This window comes from Strix aluco, chromosome 3 (genome assembly GCF_031877795.1).
Source record: "Strix aluco isolate bStrAlu1 chromosome 3, bStrAlu1.hap1, whole genome shotgun sequence".
NCBI classification, from domain to species: domain Eukaryota; kingdom Metazoa; phylum Chordata; class Aves; order Strigiformes; family Strigidae; genus Strix; species Strix aluco.
Genome location: NC_133933.1, coordinates 15,223,003 through 15,243,983, shown reverse-complemented (window position 1 = coordinate 15,243,983; position 20,981 = coordinate 15,223,003). Strand labels below are relative to the sequence as shown.

The following is a 20,981-nucleotide window of genomic DNA, read 5'->3' as shown; positions in this document are numbered from 1 at the left end:
AGAATTAAAGAATCCTTACAGGGCTTTTTTTTTTTTTTTACTTGCTTCTTGGATCACCAACAGGCACTCAGTACAATGATCAGCCCCTTCCCCAGAGCAAACCAGGTTCTGGCAGAGGACACATGCACTGAGCAGAAGCTCTGACTTCCTTCAGACTGCTGATTTCCAAGTCTAGTTCAGCCCTAACACCAATACAAGCATTTTTATGAACCTACTGGTCTCGGACTAGCCGGGATCAGGGCAATGCGCCGAATCATGACAAACTCACTCAAGTTCGTTGAAGGGGGAGCATTGCCAAGAGCAAATGTATGCACTGTATGCAAGCTCTCAATTTATTACCAAATAGTACCATAGTTTCATTTCCACTTCTACACCCTGCTGACCTTCAGATTTTGTCTGTTTACTGATCACACGCTCATTCACACGCTCAGGGGTGGTGTTCCAACCTGTTGCTTTTCAGGCTTGCAACAGGGCATTCCGTAACGTTGCCTCATTTATGCACAATCATTCTTCTAACCTAAAGGTCAGTTTACATTTTTGCTGACCACCAATTCTTTATTCCCACATGAACCAAGTGCACATATTTTGCCCGCAAAATCTCACCAAGTTGGCACTTGTGAAGGCAACCTGTTCTGCTCTGGGTGTGTGCCGCTTCCCTCTTATTCCAGGTTCTGCTGGTGCGAGGCTCGGGGAGGGCAGAACCAAGGCCTCACCCACCTTTTGGGCCCATCCCCCCTCTTTCCCACTTTCCACAGCCTCTGGCTGCGGTCCCGCGGGAGCCTGAGGAGGACGGGGCCGGTGCCGCCGCGCCACCCTGTGCCCAGGCCGCCAGCCCTCAGCGGCGGCTGGGCCGGGGAGCGAGGCCTGGCGGGTCCCGGCGCTGAGGTGGGGTCGCCTCAGCCAGCAGGCGAGGTGCCTTGCTGGCGGTGTCGCCGCAGCAGGGCCGGGCGCGGCGTGGAGCTGCCGCTGCCGCCAGCGCCGCTGGGACCGGGACCGCGCCGGGGCGCTGCTGAGGGAAAGCACCCGCTCCGACACCCGACCCGGCGTCCCTGCCCCTCGGGGCCGCTCTGCACCGCCGCTCTGTGGTCTGGGCGGGGCGCGAGGCGGACCGACGGGCCGCCCCGGGCCTGCGCGCCGCGCGCTCTACGGTGGCGGGGCAGGGCCGTCCCGTCCCGCCGCGCTCGGGGCCGGGGCTCTATGGCGGTGGCGGTGTTGCGGCCGCTGGACGCCCCGCCGGCGGAGCTGGCGCCGGCCTCCGCGCTGCTGCTGGCGCCGCCGCCGCTGTGCGCGGCGCTGCGCGGGCGGGGCGGCGGGCTGGTGCTGGCGGTGCGGCCGGCGGGGCGCGGCGGGGCGCAGGCTGTGCTGCTGAGCGCCGTGGCGCTGGAGGCGGGCGGGCGGCGCGGCGCGGAGCTGTGGCTGCGCGGGGCCCTGCTCCGGCGGCTGGGGCTGGCGGCCGGCCGGCGGGTGGCCGTGTGGCCGGTGCGCCGCCCGCCGGCGCTGGCCTGGGTGCTGCTGGGGGCGGCGGGGCGGGCGGGGCGGCCGGCGGGCGGCGCGGTGCTGGTGCGGCGGGGCGAGGCGCTGCCGGGGCCGGGCCCGGGGCCGGGCCCGCTGGTGCTGGAGGCGCGGCCGGCGCTCCAGGGGTTGCTGGGCAACGGCACGCGCACCGCCCTCGCCCCCCCGCCGCCGCCGCCGCGTGAGCCCGCGGCCGGCGGCGCCCCCTACCGCCGCCCCGCCGCGCCGCCCCTCGTCTCCCGCTTCGCCGCCGCCGGCCCCGGGGCGGGGGGGGCGGCGGCGGCGGCCGCGGCGCGGCTGAGGGCGGCCCCGGCCGGCGGGGCGGGCGGTGGGGCGGAGGTGTGGGTGAGCCGGCGCGGGCTGCTGGCGCTGGGGCTCTTCCAGGGTGAGTGGGTGCGGGTGGGCGCCGAGGGGGCGGCCCGAGAGCACCTGGCGGCGCTCCTGGCCCGGCCGCCGCCCTGGGAGTACCCGCGGGCCGCCCGCCGCGGCCCAGCAGATGGGGCCGCCCTGCTGGCGCCGGCCCTGGCCTTCAACCTGGGCTGCGACCCCGCCGCCGCCGTACACCTCCACCTGCGGGTGAGCCGGGGCCGGGCCGGGCACGCCCGGGAGGTGCGGGGGCCTCTGGGGCCGGGGGTGGCGGCCGCGGGGTCTCACGGTGCGCCCTTTCCCCTCCGCAGAGGTACGAAAGGTCCGGTGCCGCGGATGGGAAAGGCAGCCGGTCTGTGCTCTCTGTGCCTCCCTTCGCCAAGGAGCTGCACCTGGAGATCGTCTGCTCGCCAGCCTACAGCGCCCGGGGAGGCTACGACCAGGTCCTCTACAAGCACTTTGAAATGCCCAGGTGAGCTGCGTGGGGAGGGAGTCGCGTTTCTGTTCGTGGGGTGTATGTGTGAGGTGCGCCCTCGCTCCCTGTTTGTGTCACCCAGATCTGATACACACTGATGATGTGCGTAATCGACCCCTTAATGCAGATGCTAAGTAGATTTAGAATATTCACTTGAACCGTCTTCTCCTCGTGAGCGAGAGAACTCGAGGACTTGCACACAACACCTCTTGTCCTGTCCTTCAGAAGTCATCTTCAAGTCTCCTTCCTCATGATCTACCATCCCATGCTGAAGGCTCCCAAGTGCTGCCCACAGGCCTCCATTCTGGGGCATGTCCATAACCCCAGTTTTCAGCTTTGAATGAAGTTGTGTAATCAGGAGACTGGATGTGTTGCCTTTTGCTCTTATGACACCTGCCCCCAAGCCTTTTTCATTTGGGAGTTGGGGCCTTCTTTGGAGTTATACTCAGCTGTTCCAGGGATAAGTAGGCTATTTTGTCTGGAAGAGATGCTCTTTAATACCATTCCCACAAAGTTCCCCATAGTAGTCTGGATACATGCCTACTTGCATCCAGTGCATGCTAAATCTTTAAGTGGCTATTTATAGTTTTATTTACAGGAAAGGAGTTGATATGAGTAGCTATGTTCTTTTGTAAAAACGCATGTGATATGGGACAGGGAGGACTCACGACCAGAAGGATTTACTCTCTTTCACTGGTGAAATTCCCTGGTTGTTTTTGTAGGCTTGTTCAGGAGGGAGACATCCTATGTGTTCCAACATTTGGATATGCTGAGTTTTTAGAAGTAAATGCAGACAAATTCCTAAGGTAAGTGGCAATAAACTGGCTCTATTACATGTGTACCGCAAGAGAACAGATACTTTTCCACTACTGATTCTCTTGGAACAAGACAGTTTATTCCATTCTGATCTGTCCCTGGAGTTTAGAGTTTATCTGCCTCTTATTTTAGGGGGAAGAGGGAGTCGTTTTTGTTGGATTATGGAGGGCTGCAGCTAAGAGGGAGGCCTCCCTTAGCTCATGGAGGAAAAATAGTCATGGATGGAAGAAAGGAAAAAGAGAAACTGATGGGAAAAAAGAATGAAGAGGAGGAAGGGGTGGCCTGAGGACTGCCAGTGCCACATGAAGAAAGTAAAGTGGAAGTTGGGCTTGTCAACTTGTGATGGACAGCAAAGTGTGAATATAAGCCCCTACAGTTCTTGTTAGAATAACTTTCTGTTTGGCCGCCAGTTCTGCCTTTCTTGGTTTTGCTTGTATGGCTTTGAAACTGTTCTGTGCTAAATGAGAGAAAGTCACCTTTGTACCAGAGTAGGGGTGCTCGCAGTGGGATTTGGCTGGTGTTAATATAAATGCTTCAGCTGTGTCATAGAGGGAACCACCACAGGTGACTGAGGCATGCGATGCAAAGAATTGCCTTGAATCGTTCATGCAGGATATACCAGCAGCATGTTGTAATACAGCTCAGGTCTGCTATGTATTTTGAAATGTAATAGTTTTATAGCACTACTACACTGAGTGTTTTCTAGGCTGTTTCTCAGAGGGAGGCAGGACCATAGGAGGCACAAGTCTTCATTTGTGGAAGTTTTTGATATATATTAGCCATGTGGCGAGCCAGAGAAGAGAGCAGATTTCATGGGACCTAAAGAGCTTAGAACTGTGTTGGTGTGCAAGTGGTACAATTATTCAGAGGGTGGAGAAAATCCTGGAGGAAACCTCTGCAGATCCCTTAATCTGTCCAGTGGGATATCAATGTAGGAAGAAGCATTTGTTCATGTGAGGTGTCCAGGGCAGGATACTTGTAAGGCTCTCATGGTATTTGAGTGAGTCCTAGTCTGCAGCCTAGAGGACTCTGTGCTGTAAGATCTTTATATGCTGCAGGTGAATCTCTGCGAAGGTGTAGTGAAGGAAGCCATGGCAGAAAAGAGAATGTCTTGAGCTCTTATATAGATGAAATAAGGTTAGCACAGTCATACTTGTGGACTGAAGCCACCAGCAGAAGCTGTAGCTGTTGACAGTCCTGTTGGTCTGTCTGGCTAGGCAGCACAGCAAGGTCCGTAAAGGATCCATGTGGGTCCCGGGAGAGGACAAGAGTATCTCTGCTTACCCGTGCCTTTCAGCTGTCTTCTCGCTGACAACTGTATTGTTCCTGCCTTCAAGATCTTGTCTCATCATTTTAGACTGCTTGTTTTTTCCCTTAGGTGGCCAGAGCTTTACTTCAAAGTGAGGAAGATTTTAGGCAAGGTGGAAGGCGAGCAGTCTGAGGGCTACCTGGTGGACACCCAGAACACTTCTCTCTATCTGGTAAGACATCAGTGGAGAGCAGGGAGAGCTTACAGGAGATCTGAGGCTGAGGTTGCATTGTGGATGATGAAGGTGCTTGGGGAGGCTTGTGTCTCCTGCCATTGAAAAACAGCATTTCAGGACAGACTTTGTCACTTGGTACTTGACTTTTCTCAGGCGGTGTTCCACAGAGTGCTATTTTCCCTTCCTCACAGGTAGGTTCAACAAACAGCGCTGTCCCATCTGCCCCAGCCTATAACAGCCATGAGTTCTGGAGCAGTTTGTCTCCTGCTGGACTTTCTGATGTTGTGAAGCAGCTCTGTGATGCTCTTCGGCCTCATCTGAACAGTCGGTGAGTTAGAATTCCTTCTAGCAAGCCCCGGGAGAGCTGGGACCCTGCTCCCTAGTCGCTGGAAGAAGTGCCTCTGTGTTACAGGGCAAGTGCACTGAGCGGGGCTGGCAGCGTTCTTCTCTCTGGGCCGAGCGGCAGTGGGAAACTGATGGCTGTCAGAGCTGTGTGTAGCTGCCTCAACCTCCACCTCTTCAAGGTAATGCCTCCTGTGGGCGGTTGATTGGTGGATTTACAACATAGAAAGAATTACAGAAATGTTCTTTTTTAGCCATACCAACACCCTTGCTGCAACTGTGACATGAGCCTGCCCAAAAGCTGCTCCTGTGTGCACATGCAGTCAGAGTCTGGTGAGTTTAGCAGCTTGTTCTGGAGCAGATTACAACTGCTGGTGGGCAGAACCTCAGAGCAACCCTTTGAATCAGCCTAAAGGCCTGTCTAGCCCCCTGGTCCGTGTTTGAGACTGGCCAGTAACAGATGTTCAGGAAGAGAACGTAAGCCTGAAGGGATGTTTCCTCTGGCGTGTACCCTCCAGTGCTCCGGAATCAGTAATTTAGAGATCTCTTGGCCCAGGGGGTGCGTTTGTACCTTTCTTTACTGACTCTTGCCATCATTGTTGTCAGTCTGATATACTTTACAGATACTGGAATACACAGTTGTATTTCAGCAGACTAACTTCCTATCATTTTATAGGGCATTGACTTGATACTGCCACCCTCTGGGGTATAGTAACTAAAATAACCTGGGAGAAATTGGAGAGGTGCTGAGGGCAGGAATTGCTGTGGCAATGTGTGTTTTGAATTGTCCCTGCATAGGTTGGGCAAAAGGCATGTTGGAAAGTGAGGCAGAGATGATGCTGAGATCTTCTCTAGCTGGGTGGGAAGCCTAGAAAAGAAATGCAGCCCTTGGTTTGATAAAAGCACGTGTTCAAAATCTTGTGGCCTGTAGAGGAGCTGTCCTGTAACTGTGTTCACATTCACCACCCCACTCACCTCCCAACAAGAGCAAAAAAGCCCCCAGATATTCCATAGGAGTGCTTGGCTTCTGAAAGGGGAACATCATCAAATGAAGTTTCTTTAGAAAGAAAGAAATGATAAGGAAGTGTTACATCTGCTGTGGAGGTGAATGGGGGACACTAATGCCACAACATGAGGCCACTGCATAGATCGTATTGGGATGGGCTTGAGAAAAGTAAGTGGAAGACAAAACAGTTGAACAGCAGGCAAAGGGCAGTTGCTAAAGATGAGGTGTTCTTCAAGGGGCACAAACCTGTAGCAGGTTAGAGTGGCGGATAGAGTTACCACACTCTGGGATGACTTCCCTACTTGTGAAGAATCCATGTAGTTTTTGCAATGGGAAATCCGGTCCCGTAAACCTTCAGAAAGTTACTTGAAGGTGTTACCAAGCATGTGAGGAAGGTAACTTGACCAACACAGTCTACTTGGGTTTTGAAAAGGCTCTTTGGGAAACTTGAGTGGCAGTGGGATGTGGGTGAAGGTCCTGGCACGATTAAAGTGCTGGTTAAAGGTTGGGAACAGGATGGGAGTAGTTGGTGAGTCTTCACAATCAGCAGCAGAGCTCTGCAGGCACTGGGAGCTCAGAAATGACCTGGAAAGGATGTGAACAGTGGTGTGATGGCTTGTTGATAATTAAGTTGCTAAAGGTAAGAGGAAAAGGAGACAGACTGTCCTTGGACTAGAGGAGAGCTTTAAATGAGACCAAGTGACTGAGCAGTGAAATGGCAGGTAAAATTCACTATAGTTGGTTTTACATGGGAAATTATATATTTCAAGCTGACTATCACCAGTCAGTATCAATAATGTGGTTTTATGTCAATGGCTCCATGAAAACTTGGGCTCTGTTCTCCATATATGTCAAAAATCAGATCATATTTTAGGAAACAAACTCGAGAGTAGGTGCTGCTGCTGTGCAGATCCCTGTCTTGCCACAGCTTGAATATCGTGTGCCGTTCTGGCCTCCCCATTGCAAAAGCTTAAAGCTGAACTGGAAAAAATCAGAGGAGGACACTGAGGAAGATCAGGGGTCTAGACCAGTTTCTGTGTGGTGAACAGCTGAACAGTCTCCTCAGCTTGAAAAATAGAGAACTTAGGGAGAGTTTGATAGAGGTTTACAAGATCCTGAGAGGTTGGCAGAGAGTGGAAAGTGTTTTCTTTTCTCTGTGCCAGCATGAGGCCCGGGGCTGACAGGTGAAGCTAGCAAGAGCAGGTAAGCTAAAGGAGATGATTCTTTCTGTAGTATTTGGAGGAGCAATCTACTGTTATGAAACCACATCTGACTGGGAAAATCCCTTTCGGTGGGAATGGTAGGTGCCTGGAAGAGTACTGAGGGAAAAGGGTTACATGTGCTTATCCCGATCTTACTCTGTCTTCAGCAGCCACTTGTGGCTGTGCTTGAAGACAAAATAGCAGGCTAAATGGACTCTTGGTCTGAACCAATACAGCTGTTCCGATGTTCTTACAGCTGTGGCTGTCCTGGACAAGCTTCACAGCCAAAATGAGGTCTAGCTTCTGTCTCTGTCCAGCGCTGGAGGTTCTGGGCACCAAGGCAGTCTTCATGGACTTGTTAAAAATACTATTTTCCTTCTGCACACTCCTTTTGTTCACTCTGACAGCCTGGGTGTATCCTGCAAATTCTTTACTCTCCTTCAATCTGTAGAGTTATGTTTGCAAAAGTGAGGGGATTGGAAATCAACAGTGACTTTTCTAGAAGAGTTTGAAACTCTGAAAGGACTTGGAAGAAGAAGAAAGATGGAAAGAAGAGAGTTGGAAGGTTCCTTTTTGTGAAGGAAAAGAGGCTTGCTCCTTTTCTGTGGGTATTTTTAGAGTAAACTCACAGAAAACAAACTAAGCATTTTGGATACTTGGGTTTTCTTCGTCTGTTTAGAAGTTGAGTCCTGTTAAGTTGACATTACTCTCTTTAACTGTTCTTTTCTTCCCAAGTAAAGCCCTAACAGTGGGTCAGTGGGGGAGGTAGACACAGCCTTGGCCAGCTGCTGTGCAGCTCATCTTCTGGACACGATCCTTAGCGGTGCTGAGCTCTTACTCTTCTGCAGATGTGTCATAGCTCTTGGGATCCAGTACAAGATTGTGGAGGCTTCACAGTACCTTCAGGTCTGTGTATAGGACGTGTCTGGGAGCACTGTGGCACTGCCATGTCCAGGCAGGTGGCCTCAGGTTCTAGTGTGATGTGCAAGGCTATAGCTCTGGTTCTGGCCATGTGTGCTGCTTTTAAAGACTAACACTATTGAAGACAGAGTATTTGCTGTCCATCTTATTTTCCTAACCCAGCTTTTACATTCTCCCCTCCTTTTCTCACTCACTGCAATGCTTACACTACCATTCCACCTTCACTTCCCTTTCTCTGACTGTTCTGCCTGCTTTCACAGAATCACAGAATCGTCTAGGTTGGAAAAGACCTTGAAGATCATCCAGTCCAACCATTAACCTCACACTGACCGTTCCCAACTCCACCATATCCCTCAGCGCTGGGTCAACCCGACTCTTAAACGCCTCCAGGGATGGGGACTCCACCACCTCCCTGGGCAGCCCATTCCAACGCCTAACAACCCGTTCTGTAAAGAAATACTTCCTAATATCCAGTCCAAACCTTCCCTGGTGCAATTTGAGGCCATTCCCTCTTGTCCTATCGCTTGTTACTTGGTTAAAGAGACTCAGCCCCAGCTCTCTGCAACCTCCTTTCAGGTAGCTGTAGAGGGCGATGAGGTCTCCCCTCAGCCTCCTCTTCTCCAGGCTAAACAACCTCAGTTCCCTCAGCCGCTCCTCGTACGACATGTGCTCCAGACCCTTCACCAGCTTCGTACGACATGTGCTCCAGACCCTTCACCAGCTTTGTTGCCCTTCTCTGGACACGCTCGAGTCATTCAATGTCCTTTTTGCAGTGAGGGGCCCAAAACTGAACCCAGTAATTGAGGTGCGGCCTCACCAGTGCCGAGTACAGGGGTAAGATCCCTTCCCTGTCCCTGCTGGCCACGCTATTGCTGACACAAGCCAGGATGCCATTGGCCTTCTTGGCCACCTGGGCACACTGCTGGCTCATGTTCAGCCGGCTGTCAATCAACACCCCCAGGTCCCTCTCTGACTGGCAGCTCTCCAGCCACTCCTCCCCAAGCCTGTAGCGCTGCTGGGGGTTGTTGTGGCCCAAGTGCAGCACCCGGCATTTGGCCTTATTGAAACTCCTACAGCTGGCCTCAGCCCATCGCTCCAGCCTGTCCAGGTCTCTCTGCAGAGCCTCCCTACCCTCGAGCAGATCAACACTCCCACCCAACTTGGTGTCATCTGCAAACTTACTGAGGGTGCACTCGATCCCCTCATCTAGATCATCAATAAAGATGTTAAACAGGAGTGGCCCCAAAACCGAGCCCTGGGGGACACCACTCGTGACCAGCCACCAACTGGATTTAACTCCATTCACCACAACTCTTTGGGCCCGGCCATCCAGCCAGTTTTTTACCCAGCGAAGCGTGTGCCCATCCAAACTGCAAGCAGCCAGTTTCGCCAGGAGAATGCTGGCAAAATTCCTACCAGGACACAGAAATTCTTCCACACTGTAAAATCCACCACTTGATGATCAGCAGGTTTTTTTTGTCCTTTCTGCCCTTCTGTACTTGCATACAGACACTGCTGTTATTTGGCTGTTTTTGTCTGTAGTACACAGAGCACAGGAGCTCCTCTGCTCTGCATCCCTGTCATTACCCTTTACTTCAGGTCTTGAGGCGTTCTCCCTGCTCCAAGCTACCCTTTCCCACTATGAGGCCCAGGGAATCCCAGAGATGGTTTGGCTCTCCCTGTGCGACCTCGCAGCACTAGGAGGCAGCACTGCCTGTGTCCAGCGGCATTTAAGCTGCTGTTCAAGGCTCACCAGTCACCTTTCCTTTTTGGATGACTTCATCAAGTGTTTGCTTTGTAAACAGTGTCTGGGCCTCTAGCCACCTCTAACTTCCACCCCCCGCCTCCCCCCTCAACCTTCTCCCTTCCTCTTGCACTTTGAGCCTGTGCAGCACTGGGTTGAAAATTTCCTGAGCCTCCCGCTCCATTCTTTGCCCTGTTCCTCCAAGACACCTTGTTCTCCCTGTCTTGGCCTTTTCCACGGCTCTGCAGCTTAGGTTCCTGAGCCATGACATCCACTCTTATCAACTTCTCTGGTCCCATGGCCTCATCTTTTTCAGACAAGACCCTCTTGCCCCCCTCACCTCCTGCAGAGAAACAAGAAACAGCCATTTTTCCATGCCAGAGAGGTCTGAATGTGACTATTTTGAATATACTCTGAATGTTTCTCTGGGAAGAATCCATTTAGGTGTCCTTTCAGCTGTGAATTGCCTGCGGAAGCTTTGTGAAAGTGAACATTGTCCTGGGTCCCCCAGCTGTCCATGTTGCAACTGCTGCAGACTCTGTGTTGTGTGGTCTGTCTCGCAGGTTGATTGCGTCAGTTTGTGCAGTGACACCAGTGGAGCCACAGAGGAGAAGGTACAGATGGCCTTCACCCAGGCCCAGCAGTATCATCCGTGTGTGCTCCTGCTGAAAGACATTGAGGTTCTTGGCAGAGACCGGGACAGGCTAGGAGAGGATGCCAGAGTCATCGCCACTCTGAGACAGCTGCTCCTGGACAGAGACCCAGCGCTGAGGTAGGGACCCTGCATGTTTGCTGTGGGCATCTGAGGTGATTGTTTGCTTCTGCCATTCCTGGGGCAGCAGTCACCATTACCTCAAGGTGACTGATTGCTAACATGCCCTGTTTTATTTTTAATCCAGTGGAGTGTCTCCCAGACTTGTTTTGTTCATTTCAGAGGGCCCTTGTTCTTCCAGATTAGTGGGAGAGGGAATCAGGAAGCTTTGTTGCCTGAAGCTGGTTTCTGAGTTGTTCAGATGAGCAAACCCAGCGTGTTTGCTATGAGGCATGCCAAGGGCTGCAGGGACCCCAGAAGGGAGCTGGACCCTGGGAGTATCTTGAGGCTGGTGACAAGTACCAGGGTGCAGGGAGGGAGACATCAAGTGAAGAAATAAGATGTGGCTTGAAGTGCCTTGACTTGAAGACAGGGCTCCCATAGCAGTTCAAGGGCAAGCCAGAGGAGAGTGGTTGCGAGACACATTGGCCAGTATGTGTGCATTTCTCGGAGCCAAGGCTAGTCATTGGAGAGCGACTTGGTGTATGTGATGGCATTGTAAGAGGGAAGCTTCCATAATGCTGAGACCATGCACTGTCCCCCTTTTCTCAACAGCCACCCTGTCCTGGTGATTGGCACAACCTGCAAGCCCCAGGATATTCCTACGGATGTGCAGACTGCTTTCCTTCATGAGGTGAAAATTGAAGCCCCTTCAGAAGAGCAGAGAAAGTCGATGCTGAGCATGCTGACTGCCAGTCTGCCTTTGGGCAAAGAAGTGAGCCTGTCCAAGCTGGCCCGCAGGACTGCAGTGAGTGAAACCACAGCAGCATGTAGAGATGGGCAGGCCAGGAGTGCTGGGCCAACCTTCCTGGCCATGGAGAAAGGGGGCAATTCCCACAGCCTAGTCAACTTCTGCAGTGGTTAACTCTGCTCCTCAGACATCAGCTTTAGCTGCAGATTTCTAGTACCTAAGGACTGCACACCTTTTGCAGAGGTGTTGGCTGATGCTCAGCTCTGCTAGAAGACAGAGGCAGTAGAAAAAAAAAATAAGCTAGAGCTCTTAACCAGGGCACAGAACCTCAAAGAACAGCTTTGCAAGGAATTTTTCCCCATATGCTTTTTATGGCCTAGCTGAAGCTGTGGTCAGAAACTGAACTGGTGCTGTTTTTTTCTGCATTCACAGGGTTTCGTGCTGGGAGATTTCTGTGCCTTGTTGTCCTACAGCAGCCGGGCTACTTGTACCCGCATCCAGGCCTTGAGGTAGCACAGGCAACAGGGCAGGAGGGGGGGAGGGCAGGGGCTGCAGCCAGCCTGATAATGCCAGGACCAGGACAAAGCCTGAGTCCTTCCCTTCTTTTTCCTTGCCAGTTTTCCAGGTGGACTGAGCGAGGAAGTGGAGAGAGATTTTTGCACTGCTGGGTTCCCAGTGCTTGAGGAGGATTTTAGTGTTGCACTGGACCAGCTGCACAACGCCCACTCGCAGGCAGTGGGAGCTCCGAAGGTAGGACGCTGGGGCAAAGGGAGAGGAGTTGGTCCTCCAGAACTGTATGGCTCAAGATACCTCTCACAGACCTTGCCAGACAGGGCTGTGCTCTGGCACGTCACTTCCTGCTGTGTCCTTCCACATACTCCCCCAGCCTTGGGTGGGAAACAGTCCCAGTGTGGGCTTTCCCTTACTAGTGCTTTTTGCCTTCTTGGCTTTGAATTTGGTCAGGGAAGCCCTTGCTGCTCAATTGGCTAGTGCCACAGGGGTGCCAGCTGAGTAACTCAGCCTTCTGAGAGGCAAAGGCAGCCACAGGCTGGCTGCCTGCTGAGGTCTCTCCAGCCACCTGGCATATGGGAACAGAGAGGCACAAGCTGGTGAGGGAGTTTCCCCACATGTGTGAGAAGCCTTATACTTGATCCCTGGCTTTGGATGCTGCTCAAGCTGGCATGGGCTTTTCTGACAGCCAGACAGTTTGAAGAATGTGGGGGTTCTTCAGGGAAACGGACATGGAGTGTCAAAGAAAACCAGCAGAGTCAGCTTTTTGGGAGGGGCATGATCTGCCTCTGGCAGCTCCACACCCATGGAAACAGCGTATGGGGTGACTGTTTTTGCTGGGTAACATGGTGTTAGGACCAAGCAAAGTGATCAGAACCTCTTCTCCATGCCCTCGAGTGGAATGATTGAGCTCAGCATGAGACAGGAAACATTGGCCTTGGAGCAGTTATTCTGGCACCTTCCCCAGGTGCCCACTTGCAGTCCTGCCCTAGCAGGATGACACTTTGCTGGTGTCATCATCCAGGAGCTACTCCGGGACTTAATTCATTCATAAATTCACTAGAGACTGCAATGAGCTCTGCTTTGAGGCGTTTGCCAAGTTTGCTATAAGACAAATAATAACCATAGAGCGTGTTCATCAGCAAGCTGTGTGAATGGGAGCTGATTTTGTTTGTATTTTATATCCCTTATCAATTTCTTAGTAATTGGCTGTGGTTCAGAAAGCCCATTTGCAGACCTGGATACTCTCAACATACATAACTTCTAATTCCTCGCTTGCCTTTCTGGTTAGTCACACATTTGTTTGCAGTTACAGCTTGAGCCTCCTAGAGAGAACTAATTTCAAATCTCGGGTTGCTAGCAGTGTCTGCAGCATGTCCTAGACTTATGAAAACCTTGCTGCAGTTTTCCAGCTCCTGTGCTAATGTCTATAGAGCTTTTTCTAGGGTGGCATTATAAGCAGGAGTGTGGGGGAGAGGGCAACTCTTCCATTCATCAGCACTGAAGAAGGAGGGCCTGTGACCTTTTGCTTTAAAAGATTTTTTTTTTTTTTCTGGAAATCCTTATCTTGTCTGACCTGATTTTCCTGGTGGACTTGCTGGACAGCTGGAGAAGTAGCATGAGATAACATCATCTCAAGTGAAGGAAGGAGAGCCACATTGGCTGAGGGGGGAAAGAATTTTGCTCTAGCCTATTTTTAAACTCCCTGTTTGCACTGGCACCTGTTCCCCACCCAGCCAGCAGCTGGGGGGAAGTGATCTGGGGCTTTGGTTTCTCTGTGCATTCCCCGGAGAGCTGCTCTGACTCCCAGGATGATCCATCATGCAGACTGTGGCATTTCTGCTATTTCTAAAGCTGTGAGCAGAGCAGCAGCATCCTCCCAAGATTGTTTTGCTCAGCATAAAACAACGAAAGTGCCATGGCTCACCCGTCTCAACTTTGCTGTCTTCCTCTCTTTGCAATGATCCCTTGCATGTTTGCAGTTGACCCCATCCCTATCTATTTCTTATAAGCATCCGTGGACTCTGTTCTTGCATCCTCCCTTTCAAAAGTAGCTAGCTTTCTGTACAGTGTCCTCCAGGACATCTGTGTCTCATGTCCTCCTTCACATAACAGAGGTCCTAGTCACTGGGGTTTCGTTGCTCTGGTATGAAGCCCTTGGACAATCTCACCACCCTGGGGACAAGGTGCCCTGAACACAAGTAGCTCCAGGTTTTGTTTTGTTTTTTTTATTTATTTTTATTTTTACATTCCCTCATGTGTCCCAGGGGCTGTCTGCAGCAGGGCTCTCTCCCCACGAGCTGCAGGCAACCCTGGCAGATACTTTCCCCGGGATATTTTTGCCAACAGGTGATAGGAGGCACAACAGAGCTGCGAGCACGGCTTGCCTGGGGACATGCGCAGTTTGTTTTCACCATTGCAAGGCTCGGGAAAGCAGAAATGTGGATGCTGGGGGGTCCCACAGCTGAGATGGCTGGGCAGTGAAGTGCCGGACTGACTTGCTGCATCGCCAGATGCAGCCGACAGCACAAGGGGCTGATGACTAGCACCCCATTGGAGCAAGAGCTGCCCAGGCATGCTCTGGGCTCAGGAAGAAGTGCTGACAGGGACTCTCCCTCTCTTGGCAGATCCCCTCTGTGTCCTGGCAGGATGTTGGTGGGCTCCAGGAGGTGAAGAAGGAGATCTTGGACACTATCCAATTGCCCCTGGAGCATCCTGAGCTGCTCTCTCTGGGTCTGTGCCGCTCTGGTCTGCTGCTGTATGGGCCTCCAGGGACAGGGAAGACCTTGCTGGCAAAAGCCGTGGCAACCACATGCGCCATGACATTCCTTAGGTGAAGAGTGGGGGGTTCACACAATGGGACTGATGTTCTCCTGGCAGTGGATGGGCATCCTCTGACTGGCTCCCTTTTCTCTCTGCCCCGCAGTGTGAAAGGGCCAGAGCTCATCAACATGTACGTTGGGCAAAGTGAGGAGAACGTGCGTAATGGTGAGGAGATACATCTTACTCCTGCATGTGGGAAGATGGGGCTTTTCTGTGGTGCTGGGGAGAAGGAGGTAGTGCTTAAACCCCTCTTCCCAACTCCCAACCACAGCTGCCAGCACTGGCACGAACCCAACTGTCTGTTCCCTGCCTTGCTGCAGCTTCTCCTCCTGCTCTCTCTGCTCCTGTCGCTCTTGTCCCTGGTGTTCCTGATAGGATAGCAGCCCCTCAGAGACACAGCTGAGCCTGGGGGCCCATCATGCTGGGTGCTACTGGTGATGTAGGTCCTGTTGCTGTTGGCTGCTCCTTCAGGTCTTTCTCACCTTTTGTGCTATCTCCTCCCAGTGTTTACCAGAGCGAGGGCAGCTGCTCCCTGCATTATTTTCTTTGATGAACTGGATTCCCTGGCCCCCAGTCGTGGGCGGAGTGGAGATTCAGGAGGTGTCATGGACAGGTGAGTGAGCATCCTGCATCCTTGGGAGAGCAGCATACCTGCCTCAGCTGGGGGGATGCACAGGACTGCCCTTCAAGGTGGAGTCCATTCCAACTCTCTTCTACTTTTTCCCTCCCTGCTCCCTTCAGCTCCTCTGCATGGCCTGTCTCCTCTCTCTGGTCATGAGTACTGCTGTTTGCATTGCCGCAGATTCCTGATTGCCCAAGCTTGTTGTGCAAACATTTGGTTAAGACAGAGTCTCCTCCACCTGCTTCTGTGGCTGCCAACTGCTCCCTTTGGCCTCTCCAAGGTCATCCTTCACACCGCTGCCTCCTATTAGCCGCTGTTTCCCTGTGGTGGGAAGCCTTTCAGCTGTCTCTGGTAGAAGCAAAATATGTATAGCTTGGAGATACCCAGAAACAGTGTTATTTCCCCCAGACCTCTTCTGCCAATCTGATAGTCCCCAACCAATCTTCCTCTCCATCTGTGAGGGGTTCTGCAGAATTTTCCAGTGACACCATGTGCCCCCAGCAACTGTCTTAACACACTCAAGCCAGCAGTTCAGGAAGAGGCTGGATATGGTGTCCACTGGTCACCTCAGCTGATTCCAGAACCTGGTGGAGATATCCCTGTTCCAGGAGGTCTGTGCAGTGGTGAAGTGCTGTGGCTGTGGAACTAGATCTGCAATGTGTGCTGTTCACTACCCTGAGGACTGGTTGGCAGCGTCACTGTCCTGCCAGGGGTACCCGGCCTGGACTGACAGGGCAGTCTTGCTGCTGAACTTGCTGGGCAGTACCATGTAGCAGGGAGAGTTAGGACCAGCCAGCACATCTGAGTGGGTAACCTGAGCCACAGCCATGCATGCCTGCCTGTCTTTGGTCTGTGTTCCCAGTGTCTGACAGCAAGTATAAGCATGTGTGGCCATCGTGGAAGGGTTCAGAGCCAAGCATAGCCCTGAAGGACTGTCTCAGTACCAGGGGTTTGCACTCATTTTGCAATGAGCCCACATGCCCACTGGCTGTGCTCAAACAGGGAGGTCTGGGTGGCTGTGTCAGGGCTCTTCAGGGAAGAGAAATATGAGCTGAAGTCCAAGACATGGACCCGCCCGTGGCCTCGCTTATTCCTCTTTTCATTTGGTGGCTGAGGATGACAGTGGGTGACTTGCCAAGGTCTAGTTGTGAGCATCCTGTCTTGCTCTCTGCAGAGTTGTCTCGCAGCTCCTGGCTGAACTCGATGGCCTTCATTCCACCAGAGAGGTATTTGTCATTGGAGCTACCAATAGGCCTGACCTCCTGGACCCAGCTCTGCTCCGGCCGGGCAGGTATGTCACATCCTACCCTGCCTTGCTCCAGAGTAGTTCCCTGGAGCTCCTCAGGCAGTGATGAGCTAGCATGGTGTCCCCACATCCCCACCCCACAGAGACTGTTCCTAAACCTCCTTGCCCTGGCTTGTGGGGGAGATAGGAAGCCAAGAGCAGGCCAATGCCTATGGCTGTAGCAGCAGCACAAGATAGCATTGTTTATTATCTCCCACCACTCTGGTTATTGCCCCAGCAGCACAGCAGGACAAGAAGGGACCTGCTGTGGCACCAAACTGGCAGAAGGAATTGGTCCCCCAAGGCCTGTTCTGCAGAGCTGCCCTCGGGGCTGCCCTCATGCCTGCGGCTTGCCCATCCTGGGGCAGGACGTGTATCTGCTGTTGTTGGACCTCATGTGGTTCCTGTCAGCCTGTTTCTCCAGCCTGCCCCAGTCCCTCAGAAGAGTAGCCCTGCCCTCCAGCACATTGACTGCCTCTCCCCACAGCTTTGTATCATCCGTGAACTTGGTAGCAAAAGGAGCTGCCCCAGGGTCACCCTTCTGTTTCTGGTGCATGGGGCTGAGCACCAGTGGCAGGTTTGTCTTGGCCTGTTCTCGACTATCCGTTCTCTCTGCTGACAGGTTTGACAAGCTGGTCTATGTGGGCATAAACGAAGACCGGGAGTCACAGCTGCAGGTGCTGAGCGCCGTCACCAGGAAGTGAGTGACCCTGTGCTTTCACAGCAGCCTTCCACCACCCTCCAATGGGTTGCAGCCTTCTTGGGGTTTGATGCATAGTGTGCTCCAGCTTGGCTTTGTGTCTGAGCCCTGGGGAGCACCTGAGTCACTGACCCACAGCCAGCAGGTAGGGGAAGAGGATGGGGCAGCTTCCCGAAGCAGAACTGGGGCTGGTTTTCCTACAAGTTGAGAGCTGCTCAGCTGGCTGTTCAGGTGGAGGAGTTGGTAGAGTTTTCCAGTCACCGTGCCCATGTGCTCTTCTCGAGCAGCTCGGCCAGATCCAAAGAGTGTGATGAGACTGCAGCGCAGCAACGTGATAGGAACCTGTTGTTTCCTTTCTGCAGGAGTTCCCCAAGCATGTCTCCTGCTGTTTGCAGGTCCAAGGGTGAAAGCAGCTCCGTTTGTCTTACTGCCTCTCCTCCTGCGATGCTGAGGGGTGTTCAGCCTGTGCTCTGAGTGTCTTTCCAAATGCTGGTTGTGTGGGATCGTGAAGCAGCGGAGTTTGGCTGCTTCCCCAGCTGCTCTGAGCTCATCTCTGGAGGGAGAAAAGCAAGCCTTGCAATTCAGGTGCAGAGGTAGCCCCCATCACAGCTGGGTGAGCAGCTGTGAATTTCCCTCTGCAGGGACTTTTCTGTGATGGGTAGCTGTGATCCTGCTGCCTTTGAGGATAAGCTAGCAGAAGAGGTGAGAACACGGGCTGGCTGTGAGAGTCACAGAATCATTCCAGTTGGAAAAGACCCTTGGGATCATCGAGTCCAACCATCAGCCCTACTCTACAAAGTTCTCCCCTACACCATATCCCCCAGCATCTCATCTAAACGACCCTTAAACACATCCAGGGATGGTGACTCCACCACCTCCCTGGGCAGCCTATTCCACTGCCTGACTAATCTTTCTGTGAAAAATTTTTTCCTAATGTCCAGTCCTTTCACACCATGTGGCTTGGCAGTCATGCCCTCCAGCACCATGGTGTTGTTGGCGCTGAAGGAGGCTCACTGTCTGCAGTGTGGCTCTGATGGGATGGTTTGGTGTTAGAGTGGTTTGTACTGTCTGTAATTAAACATGTTCTTATCCAGCCCTGGCTGTAGGCTCTTCCCAGGCATGTGGAGCACTTAATTTCTCTGAGGGAGAACTCAAAGTTGCCTTTGATCCTACTTAGCAGGAGAGAGGACTTTGCAGCCTGGATGTTTCAAAGAGAAGTAACTGCATTGAAAAAACAAACCAACCAACCCCTTTGATTGTTTTTTGGAGCATGCAGAGCACAGTCCAGAAGCTGTTAAACATGGTGACTCTGATTCCTCCTGCCCAGTCATGCTGGCTGCCATGTCTCCCCTGGTCTGTTTTTTCTGTGGCTTTTACACCTGCAGTTTTCTCTTGGCAGGTTTAAACTGGATCCTTGCGTGAATCTCACCACCATCCTAGAAAAATGCCCAGCTCAGCTGACAGGAGCAGACATCTACGCCCTGTGCTCAGATGCCATGATGTGCGCTGTTAAACGCAAGGTGGAATGGATCGAGGAAGGTAGGAGCCCAGCCTCTACCCGTCCCCCGGGCTGGCGGCCCAGCGCAGGGTCAGGGAGGAGAGTTACCACTACTGGTCACTGGCTGTGCGGAAGAGCCTCTATGGCTCAGGGACCACCTCTGAATGCTGGGCTCTGGGCTACTGGCGGGCAGGCAGTTTCTGCAGATGTGGTCCTCTTCACCTCTGGTGCTTGGCCCCAGGGAGAAGGAGGGGGGCACAGGTTTTCCTTCCAGTCCCCGATGGCTGCAGAGGGGGCTGTTGGATTTTGCCAGCTGCCCCTGCGCATGGTGCTCAGCCTTTTCCTGTTCTCTCTGTCATGCAGGGCTGGATACGGAGAGCTCTGCTCTGATCCTGACAATGGAAGACTTCCTGCAGGCTGCTGCGAGCTTGCAGCCATCAGTCTCTGAGCAGGAGCTGCTCAGGTACAAGCTCATCCAGCAGAAGCTTGCTGCCTGCTAATGCTCAGCAGAGCTGGGACTGGAGGAGTGACGGGGAGAGTGTGTTAAGGGGTGCGAGAGAACAGGCGCGAACAGGCGCAAACAGGCACCTGCCTGCTCTTCTCTGATGTCTCCTGGGCCCCCTTCTTTTGAGCCTGAGTGGAAGAAGTGTCTGTGCAGTTTCTTGAGCCAAAGCCTGGTGGAAGCACTGCTCTGCTCAGTCAAGCTGGCGTTGGGTTCTGTAACGCTCCCTCACATCACAGGAAGCACTTTATGGGTGCTGGGAGCATACCAGGGTGACTTCCTCGTGGGGAGGAAGCTGAGTCTCATGGTTGTGAGCAATGTAGGAGTGTCTCCATGTGTGACCGAGCACTGGGGGAACAAGGCCCAGACTGCTCCTGGTTTGGCAGCAAGAGTGGGGCTGGAGGTGGTTGCTTGTTGGGGTGTCAGCCCCCAGTGAGGGGTGCTGGCTGGAGTGCAGCAGGACACAGGGCACTGCTGCTGCACCTGACCTAGGATCAACACGGTCTCTCAATAAATACAGGTTTTTGGCACTAGGCACTCATTGCCTGGCCACAGGTCTTTGCTTGATGGTGTCTGCAGGCTTGGTCCTTGTGAGCCCCCAGGTGTGCTGGGTGTTGCAGAGAAACCATTGTCCTGCAGGTGGAGGGGGAAGCACACCCGTGAACCCAGCTGGGGCCACCCTTGTCCAGCAAAGGTTGCCAGAATGGCTGGAGCCCATGCTGGGTGAGGAGAGGCTGAGGGAGGGGGTTTTGCTCGGCTGTGAGCGGAGTTCCTTCTGCAGAGGGAGCCCAGTTCTTGGAGGCAGGGGGCGCCAGGACAAGAGGCAATGGGGGCATGTGGCAGTAAGGGAAATTCCCAGCAGATGAGAGGAAAACCTTGTGACCGGGAGAGGGAGGGCTCAGTGTTGGAAATATTCAACACTTGGCTGGAGCCACCCAGAGCTGCCCTGTCTGCACTAACTTGTGCCCCGTTGGCCCCAAAGTCCCATCTCACCCTTGCTAGAGCTTCGTGGCAGCTGCCAGCACCATTGCATGTGCCCTGCATCCCGGCTTTTGCCAAGGATGCCAAATAAATCCTTGCTTGAGCCACGTGTGGCAGCCAGCTGGCCAGCAGTTGCCTCTGCTGAGTCCCTGCAGCTGCCAGCATGGTTCACAGGCAGCCCCCCATTAAGCCAGGGGCCTGTGTGCACCCCAGCCCAAGGGGCTGTTGCTGCCAGACTTTGCCTGCCCCGAGACGGCTGGCAGCCACGTTCCTGAGCCAAGCACGGCTGTTGAGGACTGGGTTCCTGCCGTGCTCCTCCCCACAGGGGTGGTTCTCCAGCACCTGCGGGTGTTTCGTGCACAAAGACCCAGGTGCCGGGTGCCTCCAGCCCTGTCGCTCTGGCTCCAGCACCTGAGCGTGTTGAGGCAGAGCTGCCCCTGACCGCAATGCGTTGCTGGATCTGGCCACCACCTCTTCCCCAGGGCGGGCAAGGAGGAAGCTGCAGCTACAGCAAAAGCACCGGTGGGGTGTGTGGAGCCTCCCCCTCCTGGGAACCGCAAGGGGGTCTGGGTACACCTGGATGGGGCTCAGGGGTGCCCAGAAGAGGGGTCACACCTAGTTGGGGGTGCAAGGGAGAAAAGGGGTTGCTGTACACCCCTGTGAGAGGCGCTGCTGGGGGCTCGACAGGGA

The 20,981-nt window shown here is 53.6% G+C and overlaps 1 protein-coding gene across 1 annotated transcript; it reads left to right on the top strand.

Moving 5' to 3' along the window:
* The first annotated feature begins 1,197 nt into the window (after positions 1-1,197).
* Positions 1,198-19,847, top strand: PEX6 (peroxisomal biogenesis factor 6). Its single transcript, XM_074817454.1, has 17 exons — positions 1,198-2,088; positions 2,190-2,350; positions 3,076-3,159; positions 4,548-4,650; positions 4,845-4,981; positions 5,066-5,177; positions 10,432-10,640; positions 11,235-11,427; positions 11,803-11,879; positions 11,988-12,120; positions 14,508-14,713; positions 14,807-14,868; positions 15,208-15,316; positions 16,500-16,616; positions 17,233-17,310; positions 18,710-18,849; positions 19,172-19,847. The coding sequence occupies exons 1-17, from the start codon at positions 1,198-1,200 to the stop codon at positions 19,306-19,308; spliced, it is 2,949 nt and encodes a 982-aa protein (XP_074673555.1). The 3' UTR covers positions 19,309-19,847.
* Positions 19,848-20,981: the final 1,134 nt, after the last annotated feature.

Excerpts from the sequence above, each read along its gene's own strand:
- PEX6 (XM_074817454.1), top strand. The coding sequence starts at position 1,198 with ATGGCGGTGGCGGTGTTGCGGCCGCTGGACGCCCCGCCGGCGGAGCTG. Across the intron at positions 2,351-3,075 it reads AAGCACTTTGAAATGCCCAG|GCTTGTTCAGGAGGGAGACA; the intron begins GTGAGCTGCGTG and ends TTGTTTTTGTAG. Across the intron at positions 14,714-14,806 it reads TGCGCCATGACATTCCTTAG|TGTGAAAGGGCCAGAGCTCA; the intron begins GTGAAGAGTGGG and ends TCTGCCCCGCAG.